Genomic DNA, 23,696 nt, shown 5'->3' with positions numbered 1-23,696 from the left:
TGTTGTTGTTGTTTTTTTAAAAATTACAATTATCTGCTGTAGTCTGCGAACCGGCCAATCACAGTTGAGGATTGTGTCAACACACAGGAACAATAAAGTTTTATCCTTTCAAAGCGGATTTTTGAATGTGTAGGAGTGGTTTGTTTTTGAGGGCGGAGCTTACATGAACGGAGCACAGCCATTGGTTGTCAGATGGTTTGTTTATTCAGTGATTCATGCTACAACTTCCTGTCACACTCTCACAATAAATAAACGTTTGTTTCTCCGGACGCTGCAATATGAAAAATATTTATATAATAATAATAATAATAATAATAATAATATTAATGATCCCACCTGCTCCCACAATGCATCACTTCACATTCATCAGCGTAAAAAACAAGATACATTCAGGTAGAAAACAGTTTGTGTTGATGTTTGTCTGTAGAAAGAATCAGTTTCATGCAGTCAAAGGTCAAAGGTCAAAGGTCACAGGAACAGCTTCACTCCCAGATCTCATCAAAGCTTCTTAAATATTTACAACTGAATATTTCTGAACTGCTTCCAGATACTTCAAACTATTTTTAGAAAATATATTTTATAGTCGTTTCAAGTGTTTTCACGTCTTCACACGTTACAGTTAAATCTGCAACGATTAGTCGATTAGTCGCCGACTAGTTTGATAATCAATTAATCGTTTTGACTCGTTTTTCTCTGATTTCAGTTTCTTAAATGTGAATATTTCCTGGTTTCTTTAGTCTCTACGACAGTAAACTGAATCTCTTCTGATCCACATTTTTCACCGTTTTCTGACGTTTTACGGACGAAACAACTAATCGATTAACGGAGAAAATAATCAGCAGATTAATCGATAATGAAAATAATCTTTAGTTGCAGTTCTAGTGACAAAAACAAGTATCGTTATATATTACAGTACTTTACATGTTACATACATGTTGCACGTTACAAGTACTGCAACGTTCCGAAAGCTCGACGTAACGTTTTAATTTTCACGTAAACATTACGATACTCGTAACGTGTAACATGAATAAAGTTACAGGTATTTAACATGTTACAACACACGAACTGATCCGTAATTACACACGTTGTAACATGTATAGAAGTACGTAACGTACATATGTAACATGATACTAAGGTATAGATACATGTTTGTAACATGTTACAATACTTATGATTACACATGTAACACGTGATGTAACTTATCTACGAGTATGTGACAGATGTCGTACATACGTGTGACAAACGTTACCGTACATGTGTCGTGTAAAGTATCGCACCTGTGATATGACACAAGTATTGTTACTTTGTTACATACAAGAATGTAACAGTGTTATAACGTTACGCAGCAGTACGTGTAAGTTACTACTCGCCACTCGTAACGTTACAATACAAATCTGAAATATCGTGACGTTACGACACTGTTACAGTAACGTTACGAGTATCGTAACGTAGAAGCGTGTCGCACGTTACTGGTTTGACGTGTTACAGATGTAGTTTCACTTGTTTTGAAACATTTTCAACATGTTTTGTTGAAATTGTTTAAATTATTATTTGTAATTATGAAGTTCTGCGACGTAACGTGTGACTGATCACATGTGAAGACGTGAAAACACGCGTGTAACTGTACATACGTGTCGTTTTACTCGTTCACAAACATGTTACAGGAACTGTTACGTGTTGTTATGCGTTACAGAGACGTGACGTACATGAATGTAACATGTTTGGAAGTCGTAACGACTTCTTGTAACCAGGAAACAGACAGTTTGGAAAGCCATTTAAACAGGAAGTGATGTCATAATAGGGGAATGACTCGGTCCGATTAAAAGGCACGCACACTTTGGCTCGTCTCGACTCCGCTCTGCATGTTTCTCTTCTCAAGGTGTTAAAGTCACAGAATTTTATTAAACGTTTGTGGAAATTTAAGAAATAATTGTTCTACTGCGACTTATTAACCAAAAAACAAATCTGAACACAAACACGTCTACAGGAAGTGAAATAATTATATTTTAACGACGGTAAACTGCGACCTGGAGGACGTCACTGTGTAAATGATCAGCTGATGTAGAGAGGTCGGAGGTCAGAGGTCAGAAGGCAAACTGGGAATCTGCAGCTTCCTGTTTTTTTGTGGCTTGTTTCCTGTTGTCAAAATAAAACATCTAATTAAAATAAAATTAATTCAACAGAAAAAAAAACAAACTGAATTTGAATTAAATATGTTTTTAATAGAAAAAAAAGGGTGGGACATTTGAAGATCAACCAATCACTGCTCAGCTTGATACACACACACATACACGTAAATATATATACACACACATATAAATACACACGCGCAGGTACGACAGGTGGGCGGGACGTCCAAAGCATTACCTGTTTGTTGTTTACAGTATAAATACATTCATGATTAAAAAACCCTCCCAAAGAGTCGACCGACAGTACGACAGTAAATAAAACCATTAAAACCATTAAAACCATTATTCCAACTAAGTGAAAAAAGTCTACAAAAAATCCAAAGTCAGATAAACTCCCGACCCGCCACCCAAACACCACGTTAAAAAAAAAAATCAAAAAACCAGCAGAATAATTCAGAGAAATAAGGCACAGAAGAAGTTTGTCGAGATCGCAGCCAGAAAAAAAAATACTCAAAAAAACAAAACAAAGTATTCAGCCAATCAGACGGCAGCGTGTGAGGCACGTCACTGAACATTCAAAAAATAACAACACGGAAGTTTTCTTCAGATTTTTCATGAAAAAAAGTTTTAAATGATGAAAAAAAAGGAAAAAATCTATTAAAATCAAACAAAGAAATAATAAAAACATTCAAACAGATTATTTTGATTTTTGCTAAAAGTTACAACGAAAATTAAATAATTTTAGACCAAATTTTCATCCGTTTTGTGTAACTTTGATTATAAAATGATCAACATCTAATTTCTGATTATTTGGGATTTTCAGCTTTTCTTCAAATTTGCCGGATTTTATTTTATTTTTTTTTTTGTGCATCAACTTTATTCAACAATCAGACAAAACAAAACTCCTCATTGGACTCCACTACCCACAATGCATCACTACTTGGGTGCTCAGTCTGCTCAGGAATGTGCTCTGTAACCTTTGTAACCATGGCGATGACCCCTCGCTGTGACGTCAGCCGTCAGTGTGACGTCAGTGTTTGTAGCCGACGCGGCGCCGTACCGCGGCGGGAAAAAAGAACGGACGCCATCTTTAAACACATCCAGGGTTCGTGTAGGCACAGAAAAGCTCGTTGGTGCTCGTTGGTCATCGGGGTCCTCCCATTGGTCCATTTGTTTCCGACTGTGGGCCAATCAGAAGCCCTGAAGTCTGTTTGGCGAGTCAGATCCAAAGGTCAAAGGTCAGGAGGGAAAACAAGGGGTTCAGAGGTCAGAGGCCCCAAAACCTCAGCACTGATGCTAACGAGCTACAAAAAAGGGTTAGCTCTAACTTAAGCTAGCTATTAGCCTGATAGCAGTGACTTAGCATTAGCGTAGCATTAGTTATTTATACACTGTTGATGCTGAATGATGAATAATGTCTCTGATCAATAATGTGACATAAATATCAGTTATTTTCTCTAAATGACCGTCGAGGTTTGTAAAAGTGCTGAAAAGTAACGAAGTACATTTACTCAAGTTCTGTACTGAAGAGGTTCTTGTACTTTACTTGAGTATTTCCATGTGATGCTACTTTATACTTCTACTCCACTACAGTTATTTGACAGCTTTAGTTACTTTTCAGATAAAAAGACTTTTAATTTGAAAGAAGCTTCTACGTTGAGCTGCATAACAGATGTTTTGTCTCCTCGTCATGTTTCAGATGTTCGTGAGTCGTTCGCTCCTCTAAACTTTGTTTCAAATAAATTAAACCCAAACAGGAAAACCTGGAAATTTAATTTTGTTTTTTCTTTGTTCCGACACAAACGATCATCTAACAGTCGATCTCTGCAGCGATTCATCAGTATTAATAATGAACTTCATGGAAAGAGTTTAATACGTCAGTCACAGCCCAACGCTCTGCAAAACAAGTTCTTTTACTAACTACATCAAGCTCATAATACTTTTACTGTGGTAGAATCTCTCATGCAGGACTTTTACTAGTAATGGAGTATTTTTACTTTGCTGTATCGGTACTTTTACTGCAGTAAAGTACTTCTTCCACCGCTGTATTAGAAACAAGTGTCGGTAAATGCAGAAACACAAACACGTGACTGGTCAGTGACGTTCAGCCGCAGGAAAGTAAACTTAGTTAATCTGCTCATAAATACACTGATTAGTGTTAATACTGGGTTTTATTTCAGTTTAACTGTCAGCGATGGAGCTCTGCCGCCATTTTGTCACCAGTTTGCTGCGGCTTTGTTGTAGCTTACAAGCAGCCGAGTGTTGTTTCCACTGTCTGAACAAAGTAACGTTCTAATAATCCAGCTAATACATAGCTTAGCTTGGAGCTAAAATACTAATAGCTAGTGTGGCTAAAGTCGAAGCTAACAGGATAATGCTGTGTCATTGTCATGTCGTGCCATATCAGACTTATTGTAAATCACCATTTCTGCCTTGTAATTGTCATTTAAATCAACATCTAAGTCATAATTACATCTGAGGAACTCCTACAACTGATTTCTATTACATCTGTGTATCTGTGTTGAAGCTAACAGGCTAATTAATACCTTTTAAAATAGAAGCTCGAGTTGATTGATGACGTTAATCCTTGTGAATCGTAAGCACGGCATCTTTCCTGTGTCCAATTACTGATTAAACTCTAAACTAACATGCTAATGCTAAGCTAAACCAAAAGCTAGCAGGCTGATAGCTGTTTAAAATAAAAAACTAAGGAAAATAACTGACGAAACTCAAAGTTTAAAGGCTAACAGCTAATCCACATAAAAAGCCTTTTTAGAAGTGTTTTTGACGTCTCTCACTCGCGCGCCTCGCGGAACAGAAACACCTTTTTTATCAAATGTATTGATCCACACTGACTCCGAGCTTCTGTGCTCCAAGTCTGTTTGATCCTGCTGTACACACACACACACACACACACATATATATATATATACATATGTGTGTGTGTGTGTGTTGAACTTATTAACCGTATCTATATTGATTGATCAGCATCCAATCTGCCTGTTTCACTGCAGGCAGATTCACTCAGTACGGCGGGAAATAAAATCAATGAATCAATAAATACAAACACTGGGTTTCTTCTCGTGGAGCCAACATGCGAACTGTTAAGGCAGTTTGTCCGGCCGCTGGTCAGCAGCTACTGCCGACAGACGACAGAGACGCTGAACGCAGGTCGGAGTCGGTGTGGACTGAACGGATAGAACGCTCACGCCCCGCTCACGTCTCACTTCCTGTGTGGATTCCCAGCAACGCTAACGGCTAGTTAAACTTGAAGCTAACACTGCTGACAGTCTGGGGCCTCGGCCGACCTGCAGGGGTCAGTTGACCCTTTGCTGGGGTCAAGGGTCAGCCAGTGGACTTGGAGAAGGACACTCGGAGGTCAGGGGTCAGATGGAGTATTTGGAGGAGGACACTCGGAGGTCAGGGGTCAGATGGTGTATTTGGAGAAGGACACTCAGAGGTCAGGGGTCAGATGGTGAACTTGCAGAAGGACACTCGAAGATCAGGGGTCGAATAGTGGACTCGGAGAAGGACACTCAGAGGGCAAAGGTCAAACGGTGTACTTTGTAGAAGGACAGTCAGAGGCCAAAGGTCAGATGGTGGACTTTGAGGACACTCGGAGGTCAAAGGTCGAATGGTGCACTTGGAGAAGGACACTCGGAGGTCAGGGGTCAGATGGTACACTTGGCGAAGGACACTCGGCGGTCAGGGGTCAGATGGTGCACTTGGAGAAGGACACTCGAAGGTCAGGGGTCAGATAGTGCACTTGGAGAAGGACACTCGGAGGTCAGGGGTCAGATGGTGCACTTGGAGAAGGACACTCGGAGGTCAGGGGTTGAATGGTGGACTTGGAAAAGGACACTCGGAGGTCAGGGGTCAGATGGTGCACTTGGAGGACACTCGAAGGTCAGGGGTCAGATAGTGCACTTGGAGAAGGACACTCGGAGGTCAGGGGTCAGATAGTGCACTTGGAGAAGGACACTCGGAGGTCAGGGGTCAGATGGTGCACTTGGAGAAGGACACTCGGAGGTCAGGGGTTGAATGGTGGACTTGGAAAAGGACACTCGGATGTCAAAGGTCAGATGGTGCATTTGGAGGACACTTGGAGGTTAAAAGTCAGATGGTGGACTTGGAGAAGGACACTCGGATGTCAAAGGTCAGATATTGGACTTGGAGAAGGACAATCGGTGGTCAAGGGTCAGATGGTGGACTTGGAGAAGGACACTCTGAGGTGCTGGTTGTGGTCCAGCTGCTGGTCGTGCAGAGCGATCAAAGCCTCGATAGCTTCCTCCACCGACGCCAGCTGCATCAGCGCCATCTTCCTGTCCTTCCTGTGACATCAGAGGAAGTGACATCATCAAACACAGGGAGAAAGGAAGAGAGAACAGTTCAGTCAGCATCTTTCCTGTCCAACATTCATCTTAATGAAAACTAACTTCAGCTGCAGGACATAAACCGCTAAAAAATGTTTGATTTTGCAGCAGCTTTTCTCATAAATTGCAAAACAATTTGCGATGCTTTTTGAGCTCTTTTTGTGGTAAAGTTGCAGGAATTTGGGTATTTAATTTATTTAATTTGTTTTAATTATTGTGATCGCAAAACCACATTTTCCTGGAGGGACTGACGTAGAGCTGTGAAGCGGGAGGAGATATTTCATTGTACTTTATTTCCCCCAACAGACGACGTCAGAGACTCTCAGTTCTCTCTTCTACAGTTTGAATCGACATGAAACTCTCCTGTTGAATCATCAGAACAAAACATGAACAGCTGTGTTAGAAAACATCTGGTTCTTACGAGACAGCGGACATAAAGACTTCAGGGTAGAAGTCGACTCCCAAGGTGCATTTCAGCATGAAACAGCCAATCACAGAGCTTAACGGTGAGCAGAAGCTAAAGATTCAGTTTATTTTTCATTTCTGGGCCACTTTGAGTGAATTCAGTATCCATGGTGACTCGGTTTGTTTACAACATCAGTGATGAATTGATTACCCTCCTGATTCACACCTCTGACTGGCAGCAGCCAAGGATCATGGGTATTGTAGTATTCTCACAGACAGAACGTTTCTGAACGTGACAGAAACAAAGAGACGTATTGATCTGTCTGAGTAACGGTCTGAATGTTCAGATATTCAATTAACTGTCACATATCAAAAGGAAAAACAGAAAATCTTCTCTTTCCGAGGCTGAAACCATCAAATATTTAGCTTTTTATTCTTGAATGACCGAAACAACTTTCTGATGATTGACTAATTGATTAATTGACTGATTGTATTATAAACGTGTGGGATCGTCCTGAGTTTCTGTTCAGTCACATCGAGACGATAAAAGAAACATCTGAAATGAGGAAAAAAACACTTTCTGAAGCAGCAGCTGCTCACACGTCACACCTGTATTTATGTTCAGCAACAGTCGTTCAAAACTAGTTCACGCATTTGTTACTTCTAGGCTGGATTATTGCAATTCCTTATTATCAGGCTGCCCTAACAAGTCTCTAAAGACTCTCCAGCTGGTCCAGAATGCAGCTGCACGTGTTCTGACTAAAACTAGAAAAAGAGACCACATTTCTCCCATTTTAGCTTCGCTGCATTGGCTTCCTGTAAAATCTAGAATAGAATTTAAAATCCTTCTCCTCACCTACAAAGCCCTTAATGGTCAGGCACCATCATATCTTGAAGAGCTCATAGTACCGTATTATCCCACTAGAACACTGAGCTCCCAGTATGCAGGCTTACTGGTGGTCCCTACAGTCTTTAAAAGTAGAATGGGAGGCAGAGCCTTCAGCTATCAGGCTCCTCTTCTATGGAACCATCTACCAGATTCAGTCCGGGGTGCAGACACCCTCTCTATGTTTAAGAGTAGGCTTAAAACTTTCCTTTTTGATAAAGCTTATAGTTAGGGCCGACCAGGCTCGCCTTGGATCAGCCCTTAGTTATGCTGCTATAGGCCTAGACTGCTGGGGGACTTCCCATGATGCACTGAGCTCCTCTCTCCTCCTCCTCCTCTCCATCTGTATGCATTCATGTAACATCAATGCATGTCACTACAGAGTTTTTGTACTTTCTCATCATCACAGGAACCTCCAGAGTCTGACCTGTGATGATGTCATATATCAGTTATATTCAAACTGCATTTCAGTCCACTTCTCTCAAGAATTTCAAATATCATGTCTTTAATAACGAGTCGACCGAACACAAGTCTGCTTCAGTACACGTGCACACACACACACACACACACACACATACGCCAAAACACACCCTCATTACATTATATGTTATATCTTTGATCTCCAGGTTTGTTTCTGCTGCTGTTTTATTCAGATCTGGTGAAAATAACAGAGTTCTGATGTTTATGAGCTTCAGTGGGATCATTGATCATCATTCTGGATATCAGACATATGAATGAAATGTTTTCACCTGACAGGAAGTCAGCCATTTTGGATTTCATGTGTCAATTTTCATATTCTGAACATATTTGAGGCCTTTAAGATGCACAGATATATAATAATATGTAAATATTTTGCATGTAAATAACGTTTTATTGAGTAAGTTAGTTGGTACTCACTGGAAAAACTTGAAGGCTTTGACTGTGAACCCGGCGGAGGAAAATAAATCCTTCAACACGTCCTCGCTGACCGACGAGCTGCGACACGACAAGAACACAATCAGAATCACGTCGAGCTGCAAACACACGAAGCAAAAAAAAAAACAACTGTGCGACAGCGAGCATGAAACGAGAGGATATTACGGGATGTTGGAGAGGTGCAGCGTCGCCGACGGCGGGAAGATGTTGTTAAAGTTTTTGGATCCGGGTTTTTTGAAGCGGTGGAGGGCGGAGCCTGAGAAGTCGCGGGTCAGCGCCTGCTCTTCTTGCCCCGCCCCCCCGCGAGGCAGCTGTACCACCGGGTGCTTGGACAGCGTCACCCGGATCACGTTTCCATGGAGACGTTGGCCGTTCAGGTGACTCATCGCTGGAAGGAAAACATCGACAAAGTTATTATTTTTTGAAGAAATCATAAAAAAGAAAATTAAAAAATGTTTTTAAATGACAGAAAACATAATTATTCTGTTTATATAATCTAAATAAATATAAATATAATAAAAATAATAAAATAATAAATAAATATAATAAAATAATAAATATAAATATAATAAATATAATAAATATAAATATAATAAAAATAATAAAAAATAATAAATATAATACAAATAAATATAATAAAAAAAATATATAATACAAATAAATATAATAAAAATAATAAATATAATAAATATAATAAATATAAATATAAATATAAAAATAATAAATATAATAAATATAAAAGCATCGGCAAAATAACAAAATGTACATGTTAATTAAATATATAATTAAGAAAATGTTTTTCTTTATATTAAATTTTAGAAATAATTGTTTAAAAAAACAAAAATATTAAAATGAAACCAAAAAAAAACAACAACATTATTATTATTTAAAAATGTTAAAACTTTTTTTTTAATTTAAGGAGGAAAAAAAGATACTTTCATGACTTATTTTTACATTTTCATGTTTAAACTATTTAAAAAGTTGTTTAGAGCTGCAACTAATGATTATTTTCATTATTGATTAATCTGCTGATTAAATTAATTAGTTGTTTGGTCCATAAACACACATGTACGGTAACGTGTGTCACACGTATGTACGACATCTGTCACATACTCGTAGATAAGTTACATCACGTGTTACATGTGTAATCATAAGTATTGTAACATGTTACAAACATGTATCTATACCTCAGTATCATGTTACATATGTACGTTACGTACTTCTATACATGTTACAACGTGTGTAATTACGGATCAGTTCATGTATTGTAACATGTTAAATACCTGTAACTTTATTCTTGTTACACGTTACGAGTATCGTAACGTTTACGTGAAAATTAAAACGTCACGTGTCACGTCGGCTCGTTGCAGTACTTGTAACGTGCAACATGTATGTAACATGTAAAGTACTGTGATATATAACGATACTTGTTTTTGTCACTAGAGCTGCAACTAAAGATTATTTTCATTATCGATTAATCTGCTGATTATTTTCCGTTCATTAATCGATTAGTTGTTTCGTCCGTAAAACGTCAGAAAACTGTGAAACATGTGGATCAGAAGAGATTCAGTTTACTGTTGTAGAGACTAAAGAAACCAGGAAATATTCACATTTAAGAAACTGAAATCAGAGAATTTTGGACTTTTTAATTCTTAAAAACTAAAAAACAATCAATTGATTTCCAGAACGTTGGCGATTAACTGATCGATTGATGGACTGATCGTTGCAGCTCTGAAGGTTTTATTTTAAATTAGTTTCTAAAGTGTCGCGATGAAGAAAAACAGTTTGAATAAAATAAACACAAACTGGATAAATTTAATATTATATGAAAACCTGTAAAACGTTTTTAAAAACTCTAAAACATCTTGTTCTTCATGTTTTCTGTCCTGCGAGTGATTTAATAATAATAATAATAATAATAATAATAATAATCATTAGAATAATAATAATAATAATAATAATAATAATAATAATTATTATTATTATTACAATAATAATTATAATAATAATTACAATAATAATAATAATAATAATAATAATAATAATAATAATAATAATTATTATTATTCCACAAATAAGGACTTTGTTGTTGTGATGTTTAACAGATCATATTATGTGTTTTAGATGTAGTTTAGTGTCGGGATGACGTGAAGGTAACGTGAGTCGGACCGAGTTGAGCCTGCGTGGCGTCGCTCATCTGAACCAGAGCGTTTTCCTGTTTGTTGAAGAGGATTTTCACTCGCTGAACGTCCCCGTAAACACCTGAAAACACACAAACACACAAACACAGCGGAGTTAAAACCACTCAGCACATTAATGTTACTGATGTTCAGAAACCACAACACCAAAAAACAAATAAATCATATAAATGTCTTTGTATTGTTCATATTTTAGTTTCTACAAGGTCAGAAACAAAGTTCAGGCAGAGAAACAGTCGATCGCTTATTTATTTGTTTTATTTAGCGTTTGTGTTGAAAACGTTCTCTGAATGTTTGATGAAGAGTTTCTCACCGAACAGGATGAAGAGGCAGTGAGGCGACACGCTCTGCGGAGACAAACAGTGTTAATAAAGTTATCTGAGGCTGCGGCGCTCTGATTGGTCGGCTACTGTGTGTGACTGTGAGTGTGACCTCTGACCTCGGGGTTCAGGTTGGACACCAGCAGCACGGAGTGGCCGGCGGGGGGCGCCACCTGCAGCGAGACACGAGGGGGAGACACCAACGAGCCGGGGACGGCCGCCATCGACATACCTGCACGCACGCACGCACGCACACACACACACACACACACACACACACACAAACACACACACAAACACACACACACACACAGGGTAAACACGCTGATGAGCTGCTGCGTTTTTAAAGGAGACAGAAGAAGAAGTGATTGTGTCAGAGGTCAAAGATCAGCTCATGGTTGGTTTGGAAAATATCCAGAATGATCCTTTAACAACAGACCGGACATGATGGGTGATATTATATTATTGTTTTATGAGATCCTCACTGAGTCTCACTGAGCAGCTGACGTCATCCTGAAGCTGCTGGTTTAACATGGAATGTTATGGCAGAAGAAGAAGAAGAAGAAGAAGAAGAAGAACAAGGAGAAGAAGAAGAAGAACAAGAACAAGGAGAAGAAGAAGAAGAAGAAGAACAAGGAGAAGAAGAAGAAGAACAAGGAGAAGAAGAAAGAAAGAAAGAAGAAGAAGAAAGAAGAAGAAGAAGAAGAAAGAAGAAGAACAAGGAGAAGAAGAAAGAAAGAAAGAAGAAGAAGAAGAAGAAGAAGAAAGAAAGAAAGAAGAAGAAGAAGAAGAAGAAGAAGAAGAAGAGTTCATAACATGGACGTCCACAGAGAGTCTCACCTGTGTGCTGGTGGAAGGAGGGCGGGAAAGCTGCTGCTCCGTATGGAGGGAGGGCTACACCTGTAACACACACACACACAGAGTAAACACACACACACACACACACACACAGAGTAAACACACACACACACACACACACACAGAGTAAACACACACACACACACACACACACACACAGAGTAAACACACACACACACACACACACACAGTAAACACACACACACACACACACACACACAGAGTAAACACACACACACACAGAGTAAACACACACACACACACACACACACACACACACACACACACACAGTAAACACACACACACACACAGAGTAAACACACACACACACACACACACACACACACACAGTAAACACACACACACACACAGTAAACACACACACACACAGGGTAAACACACACACACAGTAAACACACACACACACACACACAGGGTAAACACAGACACGCACACACACACAGACACACATAGTGAACACAGTGCTGTGCTGTGATTGGTCGGCTGCTGTACAGGTGGATGATGTTTACCTGTGTGCAGAGCTACAGCTGCAGTACTTCATACTGTGAGTACTTGTACTACAGTACCGTGTATTTAGTGTGTTAGAGTATGTTGCTGGTATGTGCTGAGGTGATGAACGGGTTCTGTGGTCGTCTGTAAACGCGGCGGTGGCGTACCGAAGGCGGCGGGCTCCAGCTCTCCCGTCGGCAGGTCGGCTCTGGTGAAGTCTCGGCTCTTGTCGTTGTTGTACTTCACGTTGAGCGCGCTCAGTTTGGAGAAGTCGATCCGCAGCGTGCAGCAGCCGTTGTAGATGTTCTGACCGTCCAGAGCCTGCAACACACCGTCACCTTCATCATCTTCATCATCATCGTGGGTGTATGTGATGTGTGCTCTGTGTGTGAGCTGACTCTGGTGCATCTTTAATTAACTGTCCCAATCAATCAATAAATCAATTATCAATGATCATCATCAGCTTCTGTTACTGTCAGACTGCTTTGTGTGTGTGTGTGTGTGTGTGTGTGTGTGTGAGCGTGCACGTGACTCACAGCCTTGGCGTGCTGAGCGTGCACGGTGTCACTGAACTGCAGCAGAGCCTGAAACTGATTGTTTCTGGTGAAGGTGATGATCTTCAACACCGAGCCGAACTTACTGAAGATCTACAAACACGCAGATAACAACAACAACAACAACAACAACAATAATATAATAACAATATACTAATAATAATAATGATAATAATAATAATAATAATAACAGTGACTGACCTGCTGCAGGACCTCCAGGGTCACGGGGTAAAATAAATTCTCCACGATGATTCTCAGGACGGGACTCTGACCGGGAGCGAAGCCCCGCCCCTCTCCTCCAGACGCCATGTTCCCAGAATGCACTGCTGCTGCGCTGATGGCCTGCAGTGCCACCTGAGCTCTCTGTCAACAAACACATTATTTACAACAACGATTACACGTTACAGTAATTAAATACAGAATGCAATTAGAACAATTCTAAAACTCCATTAAGTTTCATTTAATGACATAAAAACATTGTATTTATATACTAATACTATACTAAATTACACTTATACTACATTATACTTATACTACATTATATTTATACTACATTATACTTATACTACATTATATTTATACTACATTATATTTATACTACATTATACTTATACTACATTATACTTATACTACATTATATTTATACTACATTATACTTATACTACATTATACTTATACTACATTATATTTATACTACATTATACTTATACTACATTATACTTATACTACATTATATTTATACTACATTATATTTATACTACATTATACTTATACTACATTATACTTATACTACATTATATTTATACTACATTATATTTATACTACATTATACTTATACTACATTATACTTATACTACTTTATATTTATACTACATTATACTTATACTACATTATACTTATACTACATTATATTTATACTATATTATACTAATACTACATTATACTTATACTACATTATATTTATACTACATCATAGTTATACTACATTATATTTATACTACATTATACTAATACTACATAATACTTATACTACATTATATTTATACTACATTATACTAATACTACATTATACTTATACTACATTATACTTATACTACATTATACTTATACTACATTATATTTATACTAAATTATACTTATACTACATTATAGTTATACTAAATTATACTTATACTACATTATAGTTATACTAAATTATACTTATCCTAAATTATACTTATACTACATTATAGTTATACTAAATTATACTTATACTACATTATAGTTACACTAAATTATACTTATACTACATTATATTTATACTAAATTATACTTATCCTAAATTATACTTATACTACATTATAGTTATACTAAATTATACTTATACTACATTATAGTTACACTAAATTATACTTATACTACATTATAGTTACACTAAATTATACTTATACTACATTATAGTTACACTAAATTATACTTATACTAAATGACACTTATACTACATTATAGTTACACAAAATTATACTTATACTACATTATAGTTATACTAAATTATATTTATACTACATTATAGTTATACTACATTATAGTTAAACTAAATTATACTTATACTAAATTATACTTATACTACATTATAGTTATACTACATTATAGCTATACTAAATTATACTTATACTACATTATAGTTATACTATATTATACTTATACTACATCATAGTTATACTAAATTATACTTATACTACACTATAGTTACACTAAATTATACTTATACTACATTATAGCTATACTAAATTATATTTATACTACATTATAGTTAAACTAAATTATACTTATTCTACATTATAGTTATGCTAAATTATATTTATACTACATCATAGTTATACTACATTATAGTTACACGAAATTATACTTATACTACATTATAGTTATACTAAATTATATTTATACTACATTATAGTTATACTACATTATAGTTAAACTAAATTATACTTATACTACATTATAGTTATACTAAATTATATTTATACTACATTATAGTTAAACTAAATTATACTTATACTAAATTATACTTATACTACATTATAGTTATACTAAATTATACTTATACTACATTATAGTTACACTAAATTATACTTATACTACATCATAGTTATACTAAATTATACTTATACTACATTATAGTTACACTAAATTATATTTATACTACATTATAGTTAAACTAAATTATACTTATACTAAATTATAGTTACACTAAATTATACTTATACTACATCATAGTTATACTAAATTATACTTATACTACATTATAGTTACACTAAATTATACTTATACTACATTATATCTATACTAAATTATATCTATACTACATTATAGTTAAACTAAATTATACTTATTCTACATTATAGTTATGCTAAATTATATTTATACTACATCATAGTTATACTACATTATAGTTACACTAAATTATACTTATACTACATTATAGTTATACTAAATTATATTTATACTACATTATAGTTAAACTAAATTATACTTATACTAAATTATACTTATACTACATTATACTTATACTACATTATAGTTATACTAAATTATACTTATACTACATTATAGTTATACTAAATTATACTTATACTACATTATAGTTACACGAAATTATACTTATACTACATTATAGTTACACTAAATTATACTTATACTACATTATATCTATACTAAATTATATTTATACTACATTATAGTTAAACTAAATTATACTTATTCTACATTATAGTTATGCTAAATTATATTTATACTACATCATAGTTATACTACATTATAGTTACACGAAATTATACTTATACTACATTATAGTTATACTAAATTATATTTATACTACATTATAGTTATACTACATTATAGTTAAACTAAATTATACTTATACTACATTATAGTTATACTAAATTATACTTATACTACATTATAGCTATACTAAATTATATTTATACTACATTATAGTTATACTACATTATAGTTAAACTAAATTATACTTATACTACATTATAGTTATACTAAATTATACTTATACTACATTATAGTTATACTAAATTATATTTATACTACATTATAGTTATACTACATTATAGTTAAACTAAATTATACTTATACTACATTATAGCTATACTAAATTATACTTATACTACATTATAGTTATACTAAATTATATTTATACTACATTATAGTTATGCTAAATTATATTTATACTACATCATAGTTATACTACATTATAGTTACACTAAATTATACTTATTCTACATTATAGTTATGCTAAATTATATTTATACTACATCATAGTTATACTACATTATAGTTACACTAAATTATACTTATACTACATTATAGTTAAACTAAATTATACTTATTCTACATTATAGTTATGCTAAATTATATTTATACTACATCATAGTTATACTACATTATAGTTACACGAAATTATACTTATACTACATTATAGTTATACTAAATTATATTTATACTACATTATAGTTATACTACATTATAGTTAAACTAAATTATACTTATACTACATTATAGTTATACTAAATTATACTTATACTACATTATAGCTATACTAAATTATATTTATACTACATTATAGTTATACTACATTATAGTTAAACTAAATTATACTTATACTACATTATAGTTATACTAAATTATACTTATACTACATTATAGTTATACTAAATTATATTTATACTACATTATAGTTATACTACATTATAGTTAAACTAAATTATACTTATACTACATTATAGCTATACTAAATTATACTTATACTACATTATAGTTATACTAAATTATATTTATACTACATTATAGTTATGCTAAATTATATTTATACTACATCATAGTTATACTACATTATAGTTACACTAAATTATACTTATTCTACATTATAGTTATGCTAAATTATATTTATACTACATCATAGTTATACTACATTATAGTTACACTAAATTATACTTATACTACATTATAGTTACACTAAATTATACTTATACTACATTATAGTTATACTAAATGATACTTATACTACATTATAGTTACACTAAATTATACTTATACTACATTATAATTATACTAAATTATACTTATACTACATTATAGTTACACTAAATTATACTTATACTACATTATAGTTATACTAAATTACACTTATACTACATTATAGTTATACTAAATTATACTTATACTACATTATAGTTACACTAAATTATACTTATACTACATTATAGTTATACTAAATTATACTTATACTACATTATAGTTACACTAAATTATACTTATACTACATTATAATTATACTAAATTACACTTATACTACATTATAGTTATACTAAATTATACTTATACTACATTATAATTATACTAAATTATACTTATGCTACATTATAGTTATACTAAATTATACTTATACTACATTATAGTTATACTAAATTATATTTATACTACATTGTAGTTATACTAAATTATACTTATACTACATTATAGTTACACTAAATGACACTTATACTACATTATAGTTATACTAAATTATACTTATACTACATTATAGTTATACTATTATATTTATACTACATTATAGCTATACTACATTATAGCTACACTAAATTATACTTATACTACATTATACTTATACTACATTATAGCTATACTACATTATAGCTATACTAAATTATACTTATACTACATTATACTTATACTACATTATACTTATACTACATTATTATAGTTAAACTAAATTATACTTTTACTGCATTATACATTATACATATATAATATACTAATATTTAGTATAATTTATAAAAATATTTAGTTATTTATAATGTTTTCAAACACATAAAATAAAATAAAATAAAACAGATGTCAAACTTATTAAAATGGTCTCACCTGATTGGTCAGGTTGTCGGTCTTCAGCTCGCGGTGGGTGGAGTACTGAATGAAGATTGGCTGGTTCCTGACGGTGGGCGTGGCTGAGGTGTAGTAGTTCACCATGGTAACCGCCGCTTCCTCTGACGCCATCTCTACAAAAGCCTGAAAACACAAAAAGATGTTTTTATGAGTTTTTATTACAAAACAAAGACTCAATGAACAAACATGAAAACATTAATAATCACTAACAGACATAATCAATAACAATAAAACACAACTTGTAAAGTTTACGATTAAAATGCAGAAAAATTAATCTTCAGAAATGTCATGTCAGCAGTTTTTATAGAAGTGAGTATTTTTCTCCAGGATGTAACAGAAATAAAAGCTGTGAACATACAGTTATTTAGTTATTGTTTACACATTTTGAATATATTACACTGTATATTTAAAGTATGTGCAGTCACATGATCAGACTGACATGTTTTCTGATGTGTTTGGAGGTTGAGACGCCGGCTGATTGGCTCTGAAAATGACCGAAAGTTTGAAATAATTACTTTTGGATGGAGGAATTACTAATTTACAGTTACTATGGAAACGTGTCTGTATCTGATAATGTTATGTCTGTATAAATACGAGCACGTCATAACGAAGTCTGTATTCTGCTGGTGACGTTTGGACGTGTAAGAACTCATCTGGCGTTTGTTATGAAACATATGAAGAACATGTGATGATGATGATGATGATGATGATGATGATGAATATTTCTCCACTCACGTCTACAAACTCTATCAGCACTCACCTGGTTTTTATGCTTCAGCGTGATCAGTTTGCTAACTCGGCCGAAGGGAAGCGCCAGAGCGAGCACTTCCTGTTCAGAGACGTCAAGGGGAAGGTGACGCAGGTGAAGGACCCGAGACGGGACGCACTGAGCGCGCTCAGACACACACAGCCTATCAGTGCCATCCACTGTGGAAACACAGACACACATCAGGACGTCAGACAGGAAATAAGATTCAGTTATTAAAATAGTAAAATATTTCAAGTTTAAATATGTTCAAGCTCGTTATTAACAAAAAAACTGACATCTGCATAAAGGGGAAATCCCGTATTACATTATACTTATATTACTTTATACTTATACTACATATACAACATTATACTACATTATACTTATACTACATATACTACATTATACTACATTATACTTATATTACATTTACAACATTATACTACATTATACTTATACTACATATAATACATTACACTACATTATACTTATACTACATTTACAACATTATACTACATTATACTTATACTACATTTACAACATTATACTACATTATACTTATAATACATATACAACATTATACTACATTATACTTATATTACATTTACAACATTATACTACATTATACTTATAATACATATACAACATTATACTACATTATACTTATAATACATATACAACATTATACTACATTATACTTATATTACATTTACAACATTATACTACATTATACTTATACTACATATAATACATTATACTACATTATACTTATACTACATTTACAACATTATACTACATTATACTTATACTACATATACAACATTATACTACATTATACTTATAATACATTTACAACATTATACTACATTATACTTATACTACATTTACAACATTATACTACATTATACTTATACTACATATACAACATTATACTACATTATACTTATAATACATATACAACATTATACTACATTATACTTATATTACATTTACAACATTATACTACATTATACTTATACTACAAATAATACATTATACTACATTATACTTATACTACATTTACAACATTATACTACATTATACTTATACTACATATAATACATTATACTACATTATACTTATACTACATTTACAACATTATACTACATTATACTTATACTACATATAATACATTATACTACATTATACTTATACTACATTTACAACATTATACTACATTATACTTATACTACATATACAACATTATACTACATTATACTTATAATACATTTACAACATTATACTACATTATACTTATAATACATTTACAACATTATACTACATTATACTTATATTACATTTACAACATTATACTACATTATACTTATACTACATATAATACATTATACTACATTATACTTATACTACATTTACAACATTATACTACATTATACTTATACTACATATACAACATTATACTACATTATACTTATAATACATTTACAACATTATACTACTTTATACTTATACTACATATACAACATTATACTACATTATACTTATAATACATTTACAACATTATACTACATTATACTAATACTAAATTTACAACATTATACTACTTTATACTTATACTACATATACAACATTATACTACATTATACTTATAATACATTTACAACATTATACTACATTATACTAATACTAAATTTACAACATTATACTACTTTATACTTATACTACATTTACAACATTATACTACATTATACTTATAATACATTTACAACATTATACTACATTATACTTATACTACAATTACAACATTATACTACATTATACTCATAATGCATATACTACATTATACTACGTTATACTTATAATACATTTACAACATTATACTACATTACACTTATAATACATATACTACATTATACTCATAATGCATATACCACATTATACTTATAATACATATATTACATTATACTTATACTACATTTACAACATTAAATTATACTAATAATACATATACTACACTATACTTATGATACATATGCTACATTATACTACATTACACTTATAATACATATACTACACTATACTTATGATACATATGCTACATTATACTACATTATACTTATACTACATATACTACATTATACTACATTATACTACATTACACTTATAACACATATACTACATTATACTTATACTACATTACATTATATTTATACTACTTTACACTTATACTACACTACATTATACTTATAATACATTATACTTTTACTATACCACATTATACTTATACGACTTTATACTCATACTACACTGCATTATACTTATGCTAAAAATATACTTAGCAAATGTTAAAAAAGTTAACTTAAGGAGTTATATAAATAATAATAATAATCTCACGTTAATTCAACCTTAAGTGTCAGTTTTTATTTCAGCAGCGTTTCTGAACTCTGTTTATGAGAAATGTTGAGTTGAATGAACTGATCACTCATCTCATTGAATTACGTTTCTAAACAGGATCAGCATAACAGCAGATTTCCCAGCATGCACTGTTGATGGTTAAACGTCTGAAGAAAACAGACATGATGGAAATTTACTGTGTGTCTTTGATACACGTTAAAATAACATAAAACAATGTAAATCATGATGAAGGTCAGTGTTGGATTCGGCCCCTCGTACATTAATCAATAATAAGCTCACTGAGGTCAGTTAGATTATCATATTATCAATATATCTATTAGATTTACAGTTTCCATCGTCCAGCTGGGCGAGTGGGTAACAGTTAGAGTTTATACTACGTCCTGTATGCTGAGTCAAGATAACTCGTGGCAGCGTTAGAGGAACTGTTTGTGTTTGTTGACTCAGCCTGAAGCTTAAAGGCGGCGGTCCATCACACACATCTGTTAACTGAAACAACAGGTTACTTCTTCACAGAGCAGGAAGTGACATCACGGCAGCCGTTAGGCAGGTTTACCTGTCGACAGGTCGGAGGTGCTCATGGTCGCGCAGCAGCTGAGAGAGGAAGGAAACTCTGATTCCTGCAGAGAGAAGAAGAGTCGGATTCATTTCATGCACAAACTACCATTGTTTTCATTATCCATTAATAATTAAATATCAGAAAATAATGAACGTTAGTCAGTTCACTGTGACGACAATGACGAAGAAAAGCATGAAATCATCACATCAATTGTTGCTGAATAACTTTCTGTTGATGGATTTATTGATTAATCGACTAATCGTTACAGCCTCAGTACAAACTGCTCAAATGCTGCTTCGAAAGACAAAAAAACTCAACTTATCGAGTTTGATTTTCACCTCAGAGACACACGATCAACATGAAGGAAGAAAATCTATTTATTAACATTTATAACAGCAGACTTTCATTATTTTCATTAATGACTTATTAGATATAACTACAGACCTGATGACTTGGAACATGTGAAACATTTAACCCTTTATTAATGATTCATAATCATCGATGGTGATTGATTATAGTTAATTGCTTCTTACAGACATTTAATCAGCTGTTTCACCTTTTTGTCTTCTGGCTTCAGACCTGCAGTTAATATGAATCATTAATAAAGAGATTAATGTTTCACACACATTCATTCATAGTAATATCTACAGTATAATAACATGCTGACAGTTTAACGATGTTTAAAGTGACGTAAAGAGTTTAAACAGGTCATGTGACGAACATTTGGACATTAAAACCCGACAAATTGACAGAAAATGAAAGTAATCAATAATCTGTACTGTGTGTATACTGTGTACACTCAGATATCGCGGGATTTCAGCCAATCAAATCCCGCCGCTGAATCGTCACTCTTCGCTCGCGACACTTGCAACCAAAACAAAACCAGAAAAAAGCGAAACACGAGCAACAAACGGCGCGCGAGCAGCGGGAAACGGGACGCGGGGAAAATAAGAGAACGTTCTGTGGCGGGAAAACGCTCCGGTAAACAAGTAAACAACAACAAATAGGAGGGGGTGGGGGTGGCGACGCCAGAGGCTCGCGCAGGTGCGGTTCAGTCACCAAGGAAACGCGAGGGAGGAAAAGCAGCGGCGGGAATGTTCGGGAAAGGTTCGGGATGGGTTTCCCGCGCTCACCCGTCCATGGTCCAAGAGGAGGAAGAGGAGGAAGAAGCGCAGAGGAAGAGCTGGCCCGCGAGCCTCCCGCACCGCACCGCAGCGACCACGGAGCAGAACAACAAGCTCACTTCCCGTTTGGTGACGTCACGGGAGAACATGGCGGCTCGCGGACACGCCTCGGATCACGGAACGATCGATAATAATCAATAAATCAGTTCCTACACGAAGAGAAACGCACAAACATGTGTTTGTTTTATCTGTTTTTCAGAATTCTGACGTTTAGTTTTTATTTCATGAAAAAATAAATGTGGCAAATACGAATTTTATTTAGTTTTATTACATTAATTCATTTAATTCATTCAAATAAACTGAAAATATAAAATAACAATAATATAACTGAAGACATCTAAACTGAAATAATACATAAAGAATCATGTAGTAAACAAACGTGTAATAAACAAAATATATTTCAGTCTTGAAATGTTGCAAACTGACCTTCATGTCTTCAAGTAACGATGGACGCCGTCTCTCTACTAGCTGGGCGGCTCTTTCCTTAACATGGTTTACTACAGTAGTAGTACTGTTACTACAGAAGTACTACTGTGGTACTACTGTAGTACTGCAGTTACTACAGTAGTACTACAGTTACTACATTAGTACTACAGTTACTACAGAAGTACTACTGTGGTACTACTGTAGCACTGGAGTTACTACAGTAGTACTACAGTTACTACAGAAGTACTACAGTTACTACAGAAGTACTACTGTAGTTCTGCAGTTACTA

The 23,696-nt window shown here is 33.6% G+C and overlaps 2 protein-coding genes across 2 annotated transcripts in view; one reads left to right on the top strand and one right to left on the bottom strand.

Annotated features, from left to right (window-relative positions):
• The window catches only part of LOC121886186 (NACHT, LRR and PYD domains-containing protein 12-like), a 281,314-nt gene that overhangs the window by 178,066 nt on the left and 79,552 nt on the right, over positions 1-23,696 (top strand). The gene's annotated exons all lie outside the window — the stretch shown is intronic.
• Positions 3,700-23,218, bottom strand: LOC121885442 (polypyrimidine tract-binding protein 3-like). Its single transcript, XM_042394920.1, has 14 exons — positions 22,931-23,218; positions 21,795-21,858; positions 18,842-19,008; positions 18,061-18,204; positions 13,351-13,512; positions 13,132-13,242; positions 12,763-12,916; positions 12,067-12,126; positions 11,346-11,458; positions 11,220-11,253; positions 10,878-10,970; positions 8,874-9,096; positions 8,691-8,768; positions 3,700-6,460 (listed from the first exon to the last, which is right to left on the bottom strand). The coding sequence occupies exons 2-14, from the start codon at positions 21,817-21,819 to the stop codon at positions 6,328-6,330; spliced, it is 1,497 nt and encodes a 498-aa protein (XP_042250854.1). The 5' UTR covers positions 21,820-21,858; positions 22,931-23,218; the 3' UTR covers positions 3,700-6,327.

Source organism: Thunnus maccoyii, chromosome 19 (genome assembly GCF_910596095.1).
Source record: "Thunnus maccoyii chromosome 19, fThuMac1.1, whole genome shotgun sequence".
Lineage (NCBI taxonomy): Eukaryota > Metazoa > Chordata > Actinopteri > Scombriformes > Scombridae > Thunnus > Thunnus maccoyii.
Note: the sequence above shows the minus strand (reverse complement) of the source record. Positions and strands in the feature narration are given on the sequence as shown.

Excerpts from the sequence above, each read along its gene's own strand:
- LOC121885442 (XM_042394920.1), bottom strand. The coding sequence starts at position 21,819 with ATGAGCACCTCCGACCTGTCGACAG. Across the intron at positions 8,769-8,873 it reads CTGCACCTCTCCAACATCCC|CTCGTCGGTCAGCGAGGACG; the intron begins GTAATATCCTCT and ends GTCGTGTCGCAG. Across the intron at positions 6,461-8,690 it reads AAAGCCTTCAAGTTTTTCCA|GAAGGACAGGAAGATGGCGC; the intron begins GTGAGTACCAAC and ends CTGATGTCACAG.